Source organism: Neocloeon triangulifer, unplaced genomic scaffold, assembly GCF_031216515.1.
Source record: "Neocloeon triangulifer isolate White Clay Creek 2 clone unplaced genomic scaffold, ASM3121651v1 ptg000015l, whole genome shotgun sequence".
Classification (NCBI taxonomy): Eukaryota; Metazoa; Arthropoda; class Insecta; order Ephemeroptera; family Baetidae; genus Neocloeon; species Neocloeon triangulifer.
Window position 1 is genome coordinate 3,094,719 of NW_026775557.1, and position 20,280 is coordinate 3,114,998.

At 36.5% G+C, this 20,280-nt stretch overlaps 2 protein-coding genes across 3 annotated transcripts in view; one reads left to right on the forward strand and one right to left on the reverse strand.

Annotated features, from left to right (window-relative positions):
• The window catches only part of LOC132202247 (cell adhesion molecule 2-like), a 145,776-nt gene extending 130,342 nt beyond the window's left edge, over window positions 1–15,434 (forward strand). The window contains exons 4-6 of one of the 2 annotated variants that reach the window (XM_059629043.1): window positions 1,689–1,822; window positions 2,705–2,963; window positions 13,908–15,434. In XM_059629043.1, the coding sequence (XP_059485026.1) occupies window positions 1,689–1,822; window positions 2,705–2,963; window positions 13,908–14,002 (488 nt within the window). In that variant the 3' untranslated portion in view covers window positions 14,003–15,434. The remainder of the gene's footprint in view (window positions 1–1,688; window positions 1,823–2,704; window positions 2,964–13,907) is intronic. The other variant, XM_059629044.1, reaches the window with a different exon arrangement.
• The window catches only part of LOC132202613 (uncharacterized), a 310,158-nt gene that overhangs the window by 272,323 nt on the left and 17,555 nt on the right, over window positions 1–20,280 (reverse strand). The gene's annotated exons all lie outside the window — the stretch shown is intronic.

The window sequence follows — 20,280 nt, forward strand, 5'->3', positions numbered from 1 at the left end:
AGTGAATGTTGAAACATATTTTTAATATTTAAATTTTTAACATTTTATATTGAAAATGAAGAGATTGGGCTTTTCCTTGTTGCAAAAAAATTGTTTTTATTAAAAAAGACGGCTTGAATAAAAACCATTTTTGCAACTAGGAAAAGCCCGATCTCTTCATTTCCATGATAATCTCCTTTAGTGTCAATATCTTCAAACAAAAATAATATAATATTGAAGTTGTTACTCAACCAAACTTTATGAAAAAAATCAGAATTTTTGCTGATGATTTTAGGATATTAAACAAAACATACATTTAAATAATATATGTATTTATACAAATTTAAATCTTCTTTTGCTTAAAATTCACATTTTATTTTAGTCTGCGAACACGTCATTCAAGCATGTTATTATGTTGATATGTCACGATCAGCCGCCGCTGAGCTGAGCATCTCATTATTTCAAAACTAAATTCTCAATGGGCGGGTGCTGTGCAGAGGTCGAGTTTTGCATATTCAGGACAAACGCCAACATCATAATTAAATCTCGACTCGCGATGGGAAAGCAATGCGACCGGTTTTTTTTCTCCTGTGGGATGAGCAAGCGGCGTCAGTAATTGATGTTTCGCTGAGCTTTGTTTGGACCGCATTGTCAGCGGGCTGCACTTCTCCCTGGCGCCGCCGTGTTTGCCCATAAATTATGGACAACGCGGCAAACATCATCAACACACGATCGCAAAGTATGATCCGCCGCCACCGCTGCTGGCCAAACATATGCAAATGCACCAGTAATCGCGTTGCATCACCAGAGTATGGGAGAGAGAGACGTCCACGGCGGTGATCATCATGCTATGTATGTTTCTCGCCGTAATTCATCATTGTTGATCAAATGCCAATGTTTTCAAAGTTGGAAATGGGCGCCAAGCAAACAATTCAGCATCGATTTCGATGCTAATCATCGAGAGAAATTCAAACAGAAATCATCCTGTAGTTATGGTTTGATTGATGTTCCTTGTGGTAAAGGTTTAATTTCTTTACTAGCTGCTGATGAATCTTTAAATTCAATTTTTAATAGGAAAATCCTCTTATTTTCAAATTTGTGTTATTATTAAAAATTTAAATTATAAATAAAACTGCATAATTAAATAACTGAACAAACTATTATCTCAATAGGCAAGATGAATTTTGAATAAATACAAACAATGATATTAAAATTTAGTTATTTCTTTTTTCAGTTGAAAAATAACCAAGTTTTTATTAATTATCTTATTTTAAGAACCCTTAAATTCCAACTTTAAATCAGCTGTAAATGAGAGTTTAAGTGAAGATTCATTTCAAGGACTAAAACTGAATAAAATAACAAGTAAATATTAAGCTAGCTATATTTTTAAGTATTATTTTGCATAAAAAAATTGGAAATATAATTAAAATTCCCCACTGAAAAATTGCATAAAGTGCTTAAAAATTCTCATTAAGTTCTAACCTTATTGAATAGGCCAGATTTTGAATAAATTTTCAGATCAAATTGCTCTGAAAGTCTGAGCTCTGCGGGCTTGTTGCCGGCCAAGTGTGTTTCTGCTCCTTTGGGGCGAGACCATTGCAGGTCGGCCGCGGCAACAAGTCATCAGAGATTTGGGCGTTCGTGCCGAGCATGCAGCTGCACAAGGTGGAATTTGTCTAATCTGTTGTGTGTAATTTGCTTGTTCGCAGCGATGCCGAAAGACGGGCCGCGCATCTCCGGCGGTCGGCCGCGCTACCAAATTGGCGATATGGTGCGAGTTAATTGCACGTCGGCCCGCTCCAAACCGGCGGCCACACTGCAGTGGTTCATCAACAGCGAGCTGGTACGTGCCCGAGAGCCGACCCACCGTCCCTTAATTAATTAATTAACACACGCGCGCCGCTCGACTCGCAGCGCAGGCCCTCAATAACAAAAGCTCGCAAGGGCGCTTGTTTCGTTCCGCACTTCTTATTTTCAATAAATTATTGAACGCCGCAAAATGCTGATTATTTTTGCTGATGCGGTGCTTCCCGTCGAGTGCCATTGTTTTTGTCACCCACCCAAGCAAGCATTCCCTGTTTTCTGCCCCATCTTTAAAAATTACATGAAAAGAAAAATTTGTTAAAAAAAATTAAAATCTAATATTATGTATCATAATATCTATTTTGTTTCTATTAAAATTTTATTATTCTAGTACTTATTCTAATTTTTATAAATAATTTTTATGTTATTTATTCTTTTTAAAATAATTTTTTATATAATTTCAATAAAAAAATTGTTTTTAATTTGACTTTTAAGTTGAAAGTACTCAATTAGGTAAAAAACGGAATTTTAAAATAATAAGTAGTTGTAGGGATTCACTACAGATCACAATGGAGGTATCCCCTGAATTATGTTTGACATTGTTAGTTCTTTCTTAATTCACATTAACTCAATTTAAATGAAAACTCCATAAAGGATCAGAAAATGTGGAAATGAAATAGTAAATAAAAAATTATTATTATTTGTTACAAAATGAACTTTCCTTCTCCAATAAAATAATTTCATGATAATTCAAATTAAAATTTTCTTGTACATTTTGAAATAATACTTAAGCTGTTATTGCATTATTTAATTTTAACTCTACCGGTTTAAGGTAACGTTTTGGCTACTTTAATATCTTTTTTCACCAAATTCCCATAAAGGCTTTTTTCAACGTTATATGAGTCAATTTTTAAATTTCCAGGCTGATTCGAATTTCCTGCGCGGGCCGTACTATCACGTCGACTCGGACGACCTGGAAACTTCGACTCTGGGTCTCGAGTTTAAGGTGAAGCCGCGTCATTTTCGCAAGAGTGACATGAAGCTCAAGTGCCTGGCCACGATCGCCTCGGTCTACTGGCGCAGCAACGAGGAGAGCGTCGAGGGCGAGAAGCCACGCGAAGCGGTGATGGAGAGCAGAGGCACCGCCCCGCCAAGTAAGTCGCGGGCCGAGAGAGTCGAAGGTCAGATTCAAACCTACCTTTTTTTGTTCCTCCGACAGCAGAGATGCAATATTCAAAACCTCTCTCACATCCTTTCTTAGTTAGTAGGGGTTGATTTTGCTTGAATCGGGCGATTTTTCGTTCCCTTTGCAATGTCATATAACCCGTTTTTTTCTCACCCTCTTGCAAATATCTGGCCATCCGACTATTGAATCTCTGCCGTTTGTATATTTAGATCTAATTTAGTTATATTTTGTTTGTGGGATTATTATTTTTATTTGAATTAATTTATTTTATCAGTCAATCATAATTCATACGATTTAAAATGTTACAAAGAACGTGGAATGATGATAATAATTTACAATTTTATCACAGTCAAAATGTTGATAATTATTACGTTTTCCTTTTTTTAATTGGATCTGCAAATTAAACAAATTCCCGATAAATATACAGTTTAATATTGCTAAAAATTACAAGATAATTTTCGGAAATTCGTGATTTCATTTTAGTTCATCTTCTTATAATAATCTCTTTGAGCCAAGATACATAGGTAGGTCAAACCATTCTATAATTAATTGAAATTACATTACGCAATGCAATCAGTGAAATTAAACCGATTTTGCAGTAGTTAAGTGCAGAGAGCTCGAGTGAATCCATTACAGAGAATATGCAATTTCACGCCACAGCAGTGCTGGTTCTGATGCATCTGACGGCTGAAGTGATTGAAAATTACGCTGAACCACATCATCGTTGACAGAGACGTGCGCGGTAGCTCAATTTTATAAGTAAAAAAAAAAACGATTAGCTGCGAGGCACTGTGAGCAAGGTAAATCCAAAGGAAATATTAAAAATTTAAGCAAATAGCTTCCAGCGCTTATCAGCTAATGACATTTTCTCTACATTTGCAAATAATTAGAAGAAAATATTTCACAAGAAATGCTTTTAGATTTAGCAAAACTAGCGTGTTCTGATGAGAATTTCAAAGCCAATTTTGCGCAGCCCCCGGAGGGAAGTCGCACGTTTCGTTAGTTTGCCTCGGTTTTGCGAAACCAACACAGCCTGCCTGGATTCGATTATGCAACGTGTGCAGCAAGTGCGCCGTGCCGGTTGCATACCCACACAAAACCGCGACGCTGTCAACGACCTGCGCGAGTTTTACTACTAATGCGGTGGCGAGCGGGCCGTGCATTAAAATTAATGGCGAAACGGCTTAAATAATGATAATCAAATTGCGAGTGACGTTCAGCGAATGGTCAGCCAATGCGCTTTCGGCAAATCAAGCGTGGCCGCCGCCGCTCATATCTATTTATTTGCCAAGAGCTTAATGGTTGCGGACCCGTTTCGACATCAATTCTGCATTAGCTCGCGCAAATAAATTATCCATCGTTGCACCGGTGGCTTTAATTGCTCGCCCGAAGACAATTTCGCGCGCACAAACGCACTCACGTCGCACTCGCTTGTTTCAATAATAATTCTCCGCTCTGACTTTTCACATGCGCGTCCAACGTTAAAGCGAACCGTGTAATGCATTAAGTTCCGAACGAATTACGATCACACTCAGCAGCCGTGAAATCCATGCATATTTAAATCATTCAATATCTAGAACAAAAGTTTGAATTTTGTTGACGTTAATTTTGAAAAAACTTTTAGAATAACAGAAAGTAATCTATAAAAATATGTTAACTTTAAAAAAAAAAACACACACATTTTTTTATTATTATTTATATTTTTATTTTTAAACTTATTCGAGATTTTTAACCATTGACATTATTTTGCCTATTTTATTTTATTTATTTACATTAATATTAAGTGTAAACATTATTAAATGTTTTTATAGCAAAATGTTCTATCGCATTTGAAAAAAAAAATATATATACTTAGTAATTTTATAAATTATTTGTGTTAATCACTATTATTATAATTATTGACAAGGTATATCGTCATGTTTTGCCTTATTGTAGCCATCAATATAAATAAAGTTCATGAATTATGAAATAATCTGAACAAAAAAAATGATAATCATAGCACACCAAATTAGATGATATTGGGATTGCAGTCATAATTACTATATTTCTTATATTTTTCACTTGTCTTCTATTATTGTTAATCAAGAGATCTCTTTTAAATTTAACAAAATCAACAATATTTAGCTTTTTATTTATGAAATGAGTGCAAGTTTTAGAGAAACGGACACTTCTCTGGTATTATCTGCACCGTTCAGCTCGGTTGCAGCATTCATATTGATTGATGTCGCATTTTTTACATTGTATTTTTCCACCCGTGTATCCGAGTGCGCCCCGAGATCCGATATTGCAAAATCGAGAGCAGAGAACAGAGGGCGGCTCTACGGGCAGACAGTTTGTTTGCAATGCACCAAATAATGCGGCATTATCAGCAGGCGGGCATTTAAATAAAATAAAAATGGTGTGTGCTCAGTCAACGTTGGAGCTGCAATAAAAAGCACAGAGAGAGAGATGCAGAGGGTAAAATATTCAGCCAATCAAGCGACGGGCACAATCAATGCCGCTTTTTACATTTGATTCATGACTGTGACACACAATCGATACACTCTCAATTTTTTACGCCACCGCCTCCCGTACTTTGTTCGAACCCTTTTTACACCGCCTGGTTTTACAGCAATTTATCAACCTCTTTTCCTGCGCCGCTTTTTTCTGCCGCCGCCGCCGCCGGGCCGCCGTGATTGGTGCGTGCTTATGTGTGTATGTGGAAAAAAAATAACAAATCCGTGTAAAACAATCGCGCTGCGGGCCATTGCAATTAATTTGATTAGGACTTTATGACGGCGGCTGCGATTTTGGTGAAAAAAATCACGATCGGCCCTCGATTAAAATTAAACGTGTGCGTGAGTCAGTTAGAAATGGAACCGGTTTTTTAGTTGAACACGAGGTTTGCACTTTTCTATGTCATTGATTTTTGAAATTAAAATTGTCTGAATTATTTGTTCGCTTATGGAATTATCATTGCTAGAGTAAATAAATAGGAAAAATTTGAAATATTCATTATTGTGTCACAATAACTATAAATTAATTTAAAAATCGGTCAGGGAAAATACTACTTCAATTATTATATGTTGATTTATATTAAAAGAGATAATTTTTCGATACATGTTCAATTAATTTTTATTCATTTCTTTACAAAATTATTTTAAGTTTTTTAAGCATAACAATTTCTCTCGCAAATTGTTTCGGTTGATTAAAAATATCAAGATAGTTATAAAACTTATAAATAACTAAAAAATGATGACCTTAGTAAATTATATCTTAAATATTAGTTTCATTCTCTAGCGTTCATTGCTAAAAAAGAATTATTTTATAACAACGTGATATTTTTTAGCATAAAATTGATGACATTATTTCCCCCATAGAATTTTTGGCGTTAATCAGGACTTGTCAAGAACTCAAATGGACAGTCTGTCGATATCATTATGCCGGCCAATCAATAAAGCGGCGTCTTAGTTAAAAGCTGTTAGTCTGGCTGAAAAGAAGGAGCAAGTCCAATCAGCGTTCGGCCGGAAAACCTTTTAGAACGATGAGACTGCCGGTCCGCCTGGCCGGCTTTTGCTTTTCTTGGGAAAAAGGAAAAAAACAGGTGAGTGCAGCGAGGCAGAGAACGGCCGGGGAAGCGCTCGCTGCATGCATAAATTATCGATTCTTTTCCGCGGTGGGTTGTAAATATTGCAAGACAGCGCGCGCGGCATTCACCAAAGGTTATTCATCACCCCCAGCAGCCAGAGATAATATTTTATCGTGCATCGGGCACGTAAACACAGCTGCCTGCCTGCTCGCCGCCGCCGCCTCATTTTTTAATATTCAAAATGGAAAAGTGAGGTAATTAGGTGCGGGGCGGCGCTCTTCGCTCTTAAGCGCACGTGACGTGTAATAAATAAATCATCTCTTCTCGTTGAAAATCGGCTCAACAGGAGAGTGAGAGAAAGAGTGCGCAAACCCTAATGGGTGCCGTGAAAGGTTTTCCTATAAAAATGTTCCCACCACTCTCCGTGTCAAAAAGAAAAAAAATAGACAGGAACCGTTTTTGTAATAAGGGAAAATGAACACATAATGAAAAAGGGTTTAAAAATTTTCAAAAAAATTTTACCAGTCAAAATCTTCAGTTTTTTTAATAAAAAAAAAGTAATAATAAAACTTAATTTGCAACTAATGTTTTGAAATATATTAATGTAAATTTATTTCTAATAATTTTGGGAAGCATGAAAATAAAATTTAATACTGAAAAATTACATATTTATAATTAAATTTTTTTAATATTATTTTATATTTCTATAATATTATGTCATCTTTTAGAGTATTTTCTAAATACTTTTATTGACAAAATTTTAACTTTCATAATATATTTTCTTTTAAAGTTCTATTTTTGTGTTTCTAAATAATGTTTAGAAAATGAGGAACATATTTAAATACTCATTTCGTGAGAATAATAATTAATTATTGGTCTTCTTCATTATTGACTTATGATTAACCTCCACTTGAAGTTTATTTTTAATTTGTTTTATCTGCATTTTTAACTGAAGAACTAATTGAAGAAACAATGTCTCTGCAATATACTCTGGAAAATTTGCCTCCTTCCCTTTCTTAGCCTCTAACGCTACTTGTTCAATATGAAACATCCGGCTAGGACTTGATTTCGAGGTCTGGAGCGAGACAAAGCCTACGGAAGCGGAGAGAGGGCGGATTATTATTCGCTCTGCTTCGCCCGTGGGCGGAATTTCTCTCTCGGCCCGATCTGATAAAATGCAGAATTCGCTAAAATTTATTACGCGACTCCCGCCGTCAGCATTTACGTCTCCTCCTTGGGCTGCTGCGCTACATTGTTTAGATCCATTATTGGTAAATACTGCCGCCTTTCGTCTCGGCCTCGACTGCAGCCGGATGTGAAAAGAACGGCAGCGGAAAAATGGAAATCCGAGAGTGCTGCTCGTCATTTCGAGAAGTCGCATTATCTCTTCACAGTGAGTCGCTCTCGCTAAAGAGAGAGAGAGAGATGAAAATGACGGCAAAGTATAAATGCTGCAGACAGTGTACACATTCGTCGTTGGATATGCCTGTACATTTCCGCTCTGCACTCGTCAGCCAGAATTGTTGTCTGCCTGGCCTACTTTTTATGGCGTGCAGTGTGCAGTTTATTCCATAAAATAATTAACAAAAAATATCATTTTTTCCATTTCATAGAAATGAATTAAAAACTAAAATCACATAATATATTTTTAAAATGTAAAATAATTTTTGTCAAAATAATTTCACAGCTCATGAATTGTGGCTGCAGCCCGCAGCCGAAACATGTAGAGCAGTATTATTTTTTTTAACATCTGAAACAATGAACAACTCGCAAAACCCATCAAGGAAAAGGCGACAGTAAATTCGAATCACATTAACTCAACCCTTGATCGTCAAATTCTACTATAAAAATAAGTTTAATAAAGAAAAAGTGGACAAGAAACATTAATTAATCTCACGAAATAAGTATTGAGATGTATTTCTCATTTTTGTTATAAATAATTTAAAAAATAGGATCTTTTCATCTTAGTTCCTTTCATTTTATAGTTCTGTATGTTTTTTTTTTCGCAATCATAGTGCACCATATTATTTCTCTTTCTCTCTCCCTTTAACCTTACCACATTCTTGATGAAAACGAGGGAAACACGTTCTTCTCTTTTTTAATTATCGCCGAGCAGGGGGTTGGGGCCTGAGCAAATAGTCATGACGACTTGCGGCCGCGTTCTCGAGATTGATTTTAAAGTGTTTCGGAGTGGCGGTGTTCCCAGGGGATCGCTGACCGACCGACCATCGCGGCTAAGCGTTGATGGGCCACGGGACTAATATTGCGATGGAGTGCTCTTGCTCCACTACATACACTCGCCGCCGCCGGTCAATGTTTGTTCAGCTCTCGTCCACGGTGTAAAAGAGTTTTCGAGCAGTGCCGGAACGTGTTTCCCGGTTTGTCCACTCGGATCGCAAAATAACTGGCCAGCAGGAATCACAGGGACTTCTATTTGTGCAAAACCTTTGTTGCCTCTTGGCTGGAACGTGCCACATCTGAATTTCAAAATAATCCACCCCAAAAATATTCTCCCCGGGGCAAACAAAATATTCCTGAGTTTGCGGGAGGCTTTTTGCAGAGACTGCCCATGAATAAATTTTTGGCGCTGTCATTATCATTTTAATAGACGCGGTGAAAGTGCGAAATTTTTGATGCTCCGGATAAACATTAATCTAAATTCTGCGCGGCCTGCAGAAAGTTTTGTTTTTACGGCAGTTGCTGTTTCGCAAACTGAATGTTTTTGTGCTTTTTTTTTTTACTTTTTTATCTTCCGAGTTGCGGATTGCATCACTTTGAATTTTGAAACGCACCTTTTATCACGTGCAAAATTTACCGTGCAATTTACACCGAGTGGCAGTTTAAAGGATGGTCTCTTTAATGCTTTATGTATGGATTCTCATTTGCGCGAACGTATACTAAATAAAGCACGTATAAATGCATCCAGGCGAATTTATAGCTGCAAAACGTACGTTGAAATAAATTAGAATCTCTCGTGCAGCAGCAGCAGACAAAAGCGAATGCATATGTACAAGAAACGGGAATATTTCAGAGAGATATCGCGTTGTTTTGTTCCGAATGCTGCACTGCTGCTGCTGCAAGCAAGAAATCAGATTTATTTATCGCTCTCCGCAGGCCCTGATAACACACGCCCTATCTGATGAATGAATGCAACGTATGGGTCGTGTGATGATAATAATATTTGCCAGCGCCGCGACCTCAATTCAGCCGGGAGAATTCGCCTTTAGAACACCCTTGAGTCGAGTTAAAATTTCAGATAGCGGATGGAAGCAATACATGTTATGGTCTCTAGAGAAGGCAACGTTTTTCCACCACTGACTGTGACCGGATTTTCTCGTCTTTTCATCACCAAAAAATGCATTAAAAAATCCAATTACGAAAAATAATAAATAAAAATTAATTTTAATCATTTTTAAATAAAAAATTGATGTAAAATAAATTAATAATTAGATCAATATCACCTTCCTAAAGAATTTTTTTCACATAGACAATAAAAAAACTGTATTGGAATATTGTTAAAAATTAAAAATTAAACAAAAATGCATATTTGAGCTTCTTTTCAATGAAAAACGCATCATCTCAAGTGATCTTAAGTCAATAGTTAGCAAAAGTACGCATATTTGTTAATTATTTTCAACCATAGATTTGAGTACAACTTTTATTTTCCTTTACATTTGTTGAATTTTTTTTTTATTTAACTTTCAAAAGATTTAAACAGGTAACTCAAGAAATTAATTGATATTGATATAAACTAAAACATCCGAACTCCGTGGACAATAAGAACTGATAAATTATTTAGATACACTCCTCAACCCTGCGGTTGTTGGAAGTGGGAATTAGCCTGTCAAATAGGGACGCCTTGGCCGGCAGCTGTGGCTCCGCTTGTCCGTCAGATGCGCTCCCCGGGCTCGCTTTTTCTCGAGACCGTCATCGTTTTTCAAGGGTGGATGGAGGAAGCACCCCTGTCAAACGCAGCGCCAGACGCGCTGAGACGGCGGCAATTATTAATATCGGAGCGCCTCGCCTGCCTCCGCCGCCGCCGCATCATCTCGCCGCTTTTTGCCGCCGCCCGGCCATTTATATTATTCGCCGCATGATTGATGCCATGCAAATACTTTTTTACGCGCAATCTATTAGAAGCGACCGACCGAGCAGCCAACCGCCCCGTTTATTATATTAAAATGTCAGCACGATCCCTTTCTTATTGTTGTCCTGGTCCTGGCTCTACAGCGGTGCAAAAAATTCTTGACACTCAACGCAAACCAAAACAGCCCGAGGGTTGCTTTTTGTCGTACGCAGACAATTCTGTTTCAATTTCCCTTGTTCCGCTGTGAAATTGATAAAACGCTTAAAAACAAATGTAAATATACCATCATGGTTACTTTTTTATATTTCCAGTCTTCTATCAGAAAATATTAGAATATTAGTATATAATTTAATTGATTTTTTTTTTCATTATCATTTGTTCAAAGCAATACAGATTAAATTTAGAAGAGTTCCTCGATGTGTTTTCCAGTTCCTCATTATTTTAGATAAACAATATTATTTATGGATTCCAAAACATGTAGAGCAGGATATTGTTTTTTTTTTTCAGTACAATAAACGACTTGGAAAAATCTGATGAGGAAAACCTGACTCAAAAATACATTTCTCACGATCGTGAAATTCTACTACAAAAAAAGTTGGTGTAAGGCATATTTGGTCAGTGTGTATTTTGATTGAACCCTCCCTAAAATTTTTAATTCTCCTTTTCGAACAATTTGCTACAAACGAATGCCATGAAATTCATATTATATTCACATATTAGTATTACTTAAATAACCTCACTACATCCTTTTCAATTTTCATGTTTCACCTCGGATTTAATTTCCAGTAGTTTTGATACTGCCACAGAAGTGTTGCAAATAACTAGGGGGCCCAATTAATTGCACACACTAGGTGAATTGCAAATTAAATTTTAGTGTCCGCAGTGCGCCAGTCGTAAAGCGAGGCCCCGGCGTTTCATATCTAATGCAAAATCAAAATTCAGCGAGAAGCGTCTCGCAATTAGCACCGAAACTGCAACGAAATTGAAACGGCCGCCGTTGCTTTCATTAACAAGCAAGCAACCGCATTTTAGACTGTGGTTTCGTACGGGGGAATGTGCGTATGTGCGTTGCCTAAAAGAGGGAGAGGGCTTGAATATGCTGATGAGAAATCTTGTGCTGCTGATGGTAATGAATCTTCGGCGGCAACGCAGCGGCAACAATAATAAACGCTCGAGAGTTTGCTGCGAAATGCCGATTTTAATTCTGCTCTTGCAAACGGCGGCCCTCGTGTTATATTGTTATTATTGCTCCGTGCAAAACATTTCTCATCGCAAAATGCGAAATAATCCCTCGCGAGGCAAAGTCAACAAACACGCGTAATCTGCAATTTGGGGGATTTCTGCAGCGAGAGAACACGTCTGCAAACTGGAGCGTTATAATGGCTTCCTCGTTCGGGGGGTGTTCTCGGCGCGATAACCGAAAAGGAGAGATTTAAATTCTTGTGTGATTTCTGGAAAATATATTTCAACAAGTCAATTGCGAGTGGGTTCAACAATTCACAGTTATACTGGAGATTATTTGAGCATGACTTTGAAAAAAAAACATGCTGATATGAAAATGATATTGATGGAAAAAAGGAATAAAAGTTCATAACAAACTACATTTAAACGACACCCTTTAATACTTGGAAAAAAATTAATAAAAAATAATTAATTAAAGACAGCTGTTTAAAATAAAGAAGATAATTTAATTACAGCATAATTTATTATTTATTTAAGCAAATGATTTATTTTTAAAATACGCAATAATTATTAGATAACACAATGAATTAATCATGCTAATTTTAACTTTTTTTAATATGTCTGTAATAAAGAAGAGAAAAACCATAATATAATTATAAATTTGTATTTTTATTCCCATCTTTGCTGCTGCACATTTAATGAATTTTTTGTTTTTTAAAAATGCTCTTATTCTTTACTTTTATTTGAGAATTTAAGTGATTCCAATAAGACTTGATGTAATGGGTGTTATTATCTTAATGGCTGGCACATTCATTGATTGGCGACCGCTGAAGGAGATATTACATGTTAAACTTGTCGATTGCTCAAACTTCCTCCCAACGCCATCTCAGCAGTTAAGTTATTCGCTTTATTTGGCCAAAGCAGCGACCGAGGAGAACCATCCTTAACGTGTTTCCTTACATCTCGATGATAATGACTATTGATTCCTTTCGCCGCCTTGTTATTATCGCTCGCCTCTTTTTCGAGCGGCGCAGTATCAGGGAGTTGAGGAGCACATTAGGCCACCGACGTGCGTGTACGCGCTTATTATTGAAATTATGCACCTTTTCTCAAAAGCGTGCTTGAACGAGAGGGCCAAATTGCCTTTTCGTGGCGGCCGCCACTTTGCACCACGGTTTGCGCAAACCTCCTGCTGAGTTCTTACTTGACTTTTGTTTGCCTTGTGTAATTTAGTATTTAACCCTTTTTGCAATTTAAACGTCTTCTTTTATATTAAAGACTAACCAAACAAAACATTTTATACTCGTTTGTGGTTGATTTAACAGTAATTAATAAAAATAAAACGATCCTTTCCCGATCCCTTGCTGATCTCTTCCTGATCTTGTCCTAATTTAATTGTATTTAATATTGAGTAATAAAGTTTGAATTTTAATTCAAACTTGGTTCATTTATACATACCACTTGTTAACTTTGTATTTATAAAAATATCTGAATACATTTTTTATTAAACAAACCTGCACAAATTTAATAATCATGATATTACATTTAAATTCTTAAAACGATAAAAAAAAATTAATTTCACAATTACAATTATTAATTTATATTTAAATAAAATACCTAAAACTAGTTTTATTTTAAACGTTAACAATTTTTAATTAACCTTCTCGTAATTTACTTCATTAATTATTTCATAAAATTCACAATCACAAACTTATACTTTGTACTAAAAAAATCTTATCTCTTCCTGATCCTTTCCTGGTCTCTTCTTAATTCAATTTTATTATTTATTAATATAGATATAAACATGAATAATAAAATAAAATTGTAAATTCTAACCAAGTTTTTTTAAATAAATTAATAATAATGATAATACATTATTTAATAATACAATTATAATCGTATTATAAAATCTAATCATATCTTGAATTTAATAGCTAAAGAATAAGTTTAAAACTAATTTTATGTTTGAATCCAGCTGAGAGAAGACAAAAAATGGTACTAGGGAAAAACTATTACTTTTCTTGCGTCCATCATTCTCAAAAGCACATCAGAAATTTCGTTTCGAGCGAAACTCAATTTGCCACTTTTTTGCTCTGTTGCAGCATCGAACGCGGCGAGCTCGGCGTCACTGTTGCTGTCGCTGCTGGTGATTTCGGCGGTGACGATCGCCTCATCTCTGGTGGCTGTTCCGCGGTAACACGGCGTCCTGCACCGCAGACAAAAGACTTAAAAGTGGAAATGCGACGAGACGACGAGTGGATGCGTGAGCTGGTGCGGAAGAGCGGGTGTGCTGGAAAAAAGCTGCTGAGTCTGGCGAAAAACTAACGAGAGTGCGCGAGCGGCAAAAATTTAATGTGAATGTGTGTGTCTTGAATCTCATGTCTGATTGTAGCGACGACGAGTGCAGATCTTTTTATTTTATTTTTATTCCGAGGCGAAAAGCAGAAAATGTTTGTAAAAAGTCTAGTAACCCCGTGTACGAGGGAGTGCGTGTGTAAATAAATGTGATTTCCATATATGAAAATATAATATACAAAAAGCCAGCGCGGGCTGTTGTTTCGTCATTAAATGTGTATTTGTTTTCGTTTCTAGTGACAAGTGATTGTAAAAATGCGAATAACAATTATTAGTGTTTCTATACCACTTTTATCATTCTCATCGATTATTATTCATCAAACTTTCTCCTAGTCTCGCCAATTGTACTACATTTAAAAGTGTAAAAATGGATATTTTACATGAGAAGAAGTAAGTCATCCAGAAAAAAATAAGCAACTTTGAAACTTTGACATCGCGAAAAGGTGCTGTGTGTTTCATCGAAAAGCTGCTTATCGTCCCTCGGGAAACTCATCGTCTGTCAAATTTTATTTTGTGTTCTGCAATTTATCTCACCGTACCAAAAATTGAAATCTAGTACGAGTTATTTTCGCGGCGTGTATCATGCGCAAAGGTTATAATATCATGTTTAAAAAAAAATTATATATATATTGCTTTTAACAACTTTCAGTCAATTATAAAATGTGAAATAACTTTGTTAAACAACTATATTGAGACAAAGGATTTTATTTGAAATCAATAAAAATAAACATTCCTTTTATGTGGCCTAGTTTTAAGATAGATAATCAAATATTGTTTTTCGTGACCTGCAGAAGCGATCAACTTGGAAACACCCCCTGAAAGCGTTGAAATTAAAATGTTCTTGATAATGAAGCACCACAAATATGATGTCAAAAGGTATGAAAATTAAAAATATCGTAAAAAATGTTTCTATCAATTGTTGAATGTGCTTATGAAAAACTTCAATTGGATTAAGATATTTGAAGGGATAAAAAAGAACCTGTTCCCGTCATCCAAATTTTCCTATCGCCTAAATTGTCAATATCCACTTTAAAATATTGGTATTTTTTATTTTCCAAGGCAGATCCAAATTTTCTGGCCTCCCAAAACTCATTCTTCCTTGGAAATCTTCATGTATGCAATCAGAAAAATAATAATGAAAAAAAACTGCATTTCAAAGTGGATATAACTGTTAAATGGAAAATATAAATGCCATGATTTGACCCGAGTACCACTTACAGGACATGTCAAAATTTCGAGTCATGAAATTTCTTTTTCAATAAAGCTCTTGTAAAACACAGTTTTTGTATTGTTTCAATTTTGCACTCACCCCGCAGCACAAATCATCCCTGGATAAAAGCAGTGAAATCCAGGGTTCCGCCATAAGCTTTTGAGCCAAAAGTTGAGTAATTATTTAAAATAAGGAAAGATCAAATAAAGGAGGCATCAAAATGGAGTCGGATGATTGCCAGCCGGGCTGCTGGAGAGAGTTGAGCACATCCTAATGTAATTTCTCTGAAGGGCGGCGGCAGCACTAAAAACCTATCTCGCATCCTTTGCACCCTTTCTGCGCAAACTTCAAAGAACCTTTTTCGCTCTTCAATTTCATTCTCATCCGCGAATTTTTCCACCCTGTTCTTCTCTTTCCTCAAAAGGCGCCGCCGCTGCTGTTTTCCTTTCATACTTTGGTAAAAAATAAAAGCTCGCTTCTTGCGATTGAGCGAAATGAAAAAAAATCTCGATATTCGCTCCTCTTGTATAAATGAAATGTTTACTTGGTGACGCAAAATTTGCCAAAATTGCCTGCTGTGTATAATTTACTGGAAGTGTGTGCCTTAATAAACTTAATACGGTGTACGTTCTCTCTAATATGTATGGTGCGCAAACAAACAATGCTGCGCGCGTCCAAATGAACTTGTGTGCAAGTCGTTAATGAAGCTACTTGTTCAAAGACAAACGCCGCCGCCCTGGGATGTGTTTGGCCCGTGTGCTGCTGCAGGACCAGTTCTCGCCCAAAACGGATGTGCGCCTTTGCACAATTTCGGGATTGTTATATAATGTTGAGCGGGCGCGCGACAAAAGTGCTGTGTTGACGTAATTTTGTCATGCCCTGCTGAACTTTATCCCAGACACGACCTTATTTATATACTAAGCGGGTTTTGCTACTTGCAAATTCTGTTACCCAACAACTTTTGAATAGTTTTGATGTAAATTTTTTCAAAAGATGATTTAAACGAGTCTTTAAAAATCGACTAGCAATTTAAGAAGTATGCAACCCTCTTGACATTTCCACCTACGCCAATTATTAATAGAGCAAAGAAGACTCGAAAAAATTCAAAAACAATTTTTTACAATGAGGACAAGCCTGATTATCTTCATTTCCATGATCATCTCCTCGAGTGTCGACTTCGTCAAACAAATAATATGTATATTATTATTATTTTTTTTTTTGTTAAATTCGTTTGCAGATCAAATTTTTTAATTAAATTCTACTTCAGAGCGGAATGTTTATTTATATCGCTTTCCACTTTGGTAAAATGTCCATCCCCGCGAGAGCTCCAATGAAAGGTCGCTTTTGCTGTGTGGGTAAAAAAAAATGCCAAAATAACAGGCACCGAATCCGGCAGGACATTTCACGTCCCTCGTCGGCCACTGGCTCGGTTTCATCGAATTTAATTTCTGACGGCAGGGCGTTGGAAAATGTTATTTCTGTCACGTCTCCGCACGGTGTCAAAGCAAGAGGCTTTCAAACGATAAAAAGGCCGGGCTGCTTTTTGCACTCGCTTTTGTCTGAGCAAATTATTGCATCGCACGCACCCGGATCCGTTGCTGCTGCGAAATTGCGTTTGTTTGGCGGACGGGCAGGAGCAATAAACTCGTGATCCCTTTTTTGTATTGGTCCCGGGAGTATTACATAAACAACTGACGGGAATCTCAGTCACACTCGTGTCGCTAAAAGAGACTCGGCAGCATTATTTCCTCCGAGAGCGAGTTCCGATAGATCTCACTTTCACTGTGCAGGATCACCTTACGGCTTTAACAGGCGCACAGAGATATCTGATATTATGGCCCTTTTGTTCTATACGCAATTCGGCATAAACAAAAAGGTCTAGAACAAAATTAATTGCAGATTTATTTCAGAGCTTTTCAACATTTTTAATAGCAATAATTTTAAGGGCTACCATCATTATGATAAATTTTTTGATTAAATCCACGAGTGTATTTTTCCTTCAGGTTTTATTCTTTTTAAATATTCAAAAGTTTTGAGCATCTTTATAAAACCACCAGAAACTATGCTATGTATTAATGCCAAATAAATCAATTAATTCTGATTGACATTTTTATGCTCTAGTTATGCTATGATTTCCCATTATAATTTATTCATTTCCCAGTAAAAATATTCAACAAAACTTTTCCAGTTCACTTTTAAAAAGATAAAAATACTTCACTGGACTAATTGGATAAAAATCTTATCTTACTTAGCTTTTTTCCTTTGAGAAAAAATAGCTTCTTGACACAATTCAAGCATTTTCCTCAAATCAAAGCTGCAAAAAGCAAGTTTTCAGTGCAGCCGCAATTATTTGATCGGATGACTCGGCTTCTTAAATGCACTGCGCTTAGTTAAAAATTGATCAAAGTGCGCTTGATGGCAATTAGGGCTCCGAAGTAAAACTCTGTGCGAGTTGCACCAACACAACTGCTGCAAAGACTTGAGCAATTTGCGACGAGAGCATCCACTTTTACAACCAACGGTGGCTTTTGTACTACTTATTTACGTCAAACTTTAAGAAGGCACGAGCTCCTCTAATAGAATTTAATTTGATTATTAACGATCCGTCATGCACCGAGAGAAGTTTAGAGCTCTCGACAAAATGAGACGCCATCGAGCGCCAATTATTTCCACGCCTCAAGCCATTTTATCGCAAACAATCGCAAAAGTTATTGAGGGACACTCGAGCGAGTTAACCAAAATCGCTTTGGCACCAAACTTATTTGACTTGCCATTTTCGTTAATAAAATTCAATTCACTTTTCCTTGAAAGTAAAAAGTGCCAAAATTTATAATATAGTTGGAAGAGAGTAGATTTTTGCTCCCAAAATGTGTGGCTGGGATCAGGTTGGTGGCAAATTAATTAACACAAGGCCCTAATTGGCGCGGGTTTAGCGCGGGAGTGGCCGTAATTGCTCCAACTCTGTAATTTCCGAATCGTTCCGAATTTTTCTGCCTCAGTTAAGACGGCGAGCGAGTTAATTAAAAGGCGGGTGCAGCAGCAAAATTGCGTTTCGCCAAAATTTCACGCGGTGAAATTGGGCCCAAAAATAATTATGCCGGCGCTAATTTAATTAATACACATGCAGAGAAGAAAGTTTTCCGGATGCAGGTCACACGCGGCGCACGTAAAACTGTTGTTGTGAATTGGTCAAAATAGCGCAGTAGGGGACGCGATTCTGGCAAGAATTGTGCCGCGTTCTTTTCTAGTTAAAAAGTTAAAATTTAATTTTCCTCCCAGCAGCAACGTGAAAAAGCGGCGCGGAGAAGGAAATGAATTCCGGCACAGTAGCCGGCGCTCTTCTTTCCTGCCGCTCCCCAAAGACCGCACTTGGAGAAGAAGAAAAAAACGACACAGCATCTTTTCTTCTGCCAGAGACAATAAAATTTCTTTTGGCCTTCAACAAAAAATAAAATAAAAGAGGAAGGAGGCCACGCTCAAAATTGGCTGCTAAGATTTTCAGCAAAGGAGCGGCGCAGCGCCAGCAATATAATTTTTATTGGAGTGAAAAATTTCCCAGCTTGCAAGATTGGGCATTAAAATTTGCTTTGCCGGTGAATTTTCAGACCTTTAATTTATGCCTGTACAAGAGGCAAGTTTTTTTACAGCAGCTAAAATTGCAAGAAAATTTATATTAATTTAACAACATTGACCTTTCTTGACTAATTTATATTGACACATCTTTGACTAATTTTACACTTCTGTGTTTACTTTTTAACTCTCATGTATTTATTAATTATTAAGGTCCAGTTGCATCGGTTGTGTAAATTTGTGTCCAGTAAATATTTCCTTTTTTCATGTATTAGTAAAATACAATCAACATGAAATAACCTTCGTCCACATAATATGTTAGTGTGAACAGGAGGACTGATCCAGAAAAAAGTAATTTAAGTAGATGGCTCACGTTTTCTGGCCTCTTGACGAGTGCCTGATATTTTTACAGCTTGGAAGAAAATAAAAAAGCACGTGCGGTCGTAAAGTGCCACAAAACGGCTGATGTTGTTGAGTGCACTTTTAATTGTACTAAAGTCAACAATAATGTGCCTTCTCAGTGTATATATAGTGAATGTCACTTTTGCTCCTAACATGGCTAGATTGACAAACTATAAAATATTTCTGTATTTTATGGAAATTTTCGAATTCGATTTTAATATAAATAAAAAACATTTATTATAGCCTAAATTTTAATTGATGCCAAATATTTCAAAAAGGACCACAGAAAAAATGCGTATTTGCCCAACATTTTGGAAGTCATTAAATTCACTTTTTAAATTGTTAATTAATTTTTAATTAAGTTGACAATAGATCATGGGAATTAAATCCTCCTCTCTTTTCACTTTTGTCGGTATTTTATAGATAATTCTAGATCATATTAAAATTAAAAAAAAAAATGCACAGCAATAATAAAAAATTCTCGCTAATATAATTATTTAATGCTTCCATCGTATTATACTTATTTATTTAGTATTAAAATTATAAATTTTTATAAATTTTATAAAATTTTAGACCCCTGAGAGACATTTTAATTTGTCAGATAAATTTTCATTTCTCTTTATTATCAAATAGTATAAAATAAAGTAGCTTTTTGTCATGAGCACAGGGCGCGTGAAAAATGGCGTTTCCTTTGCAGCGCGGCACAAGAAGCTCCCCTTGGGTGCGGCGTGCGCGCGTTTCGTGCTAATTAGTCGGTGTGCCTTGATGTTGGCACAATGCCGCATTCGCAGGCAAATACGTAGCGAACACTATGGAACATTGCAACACACGCAACGCCACCTCCCACGGCAGACGGCACGCGCGTACGCAAGCAAATACACCCACCATCGGCGTGCGATTCCACTCATGGGACACCATAGAGGCGCCGAGCAGTGCAA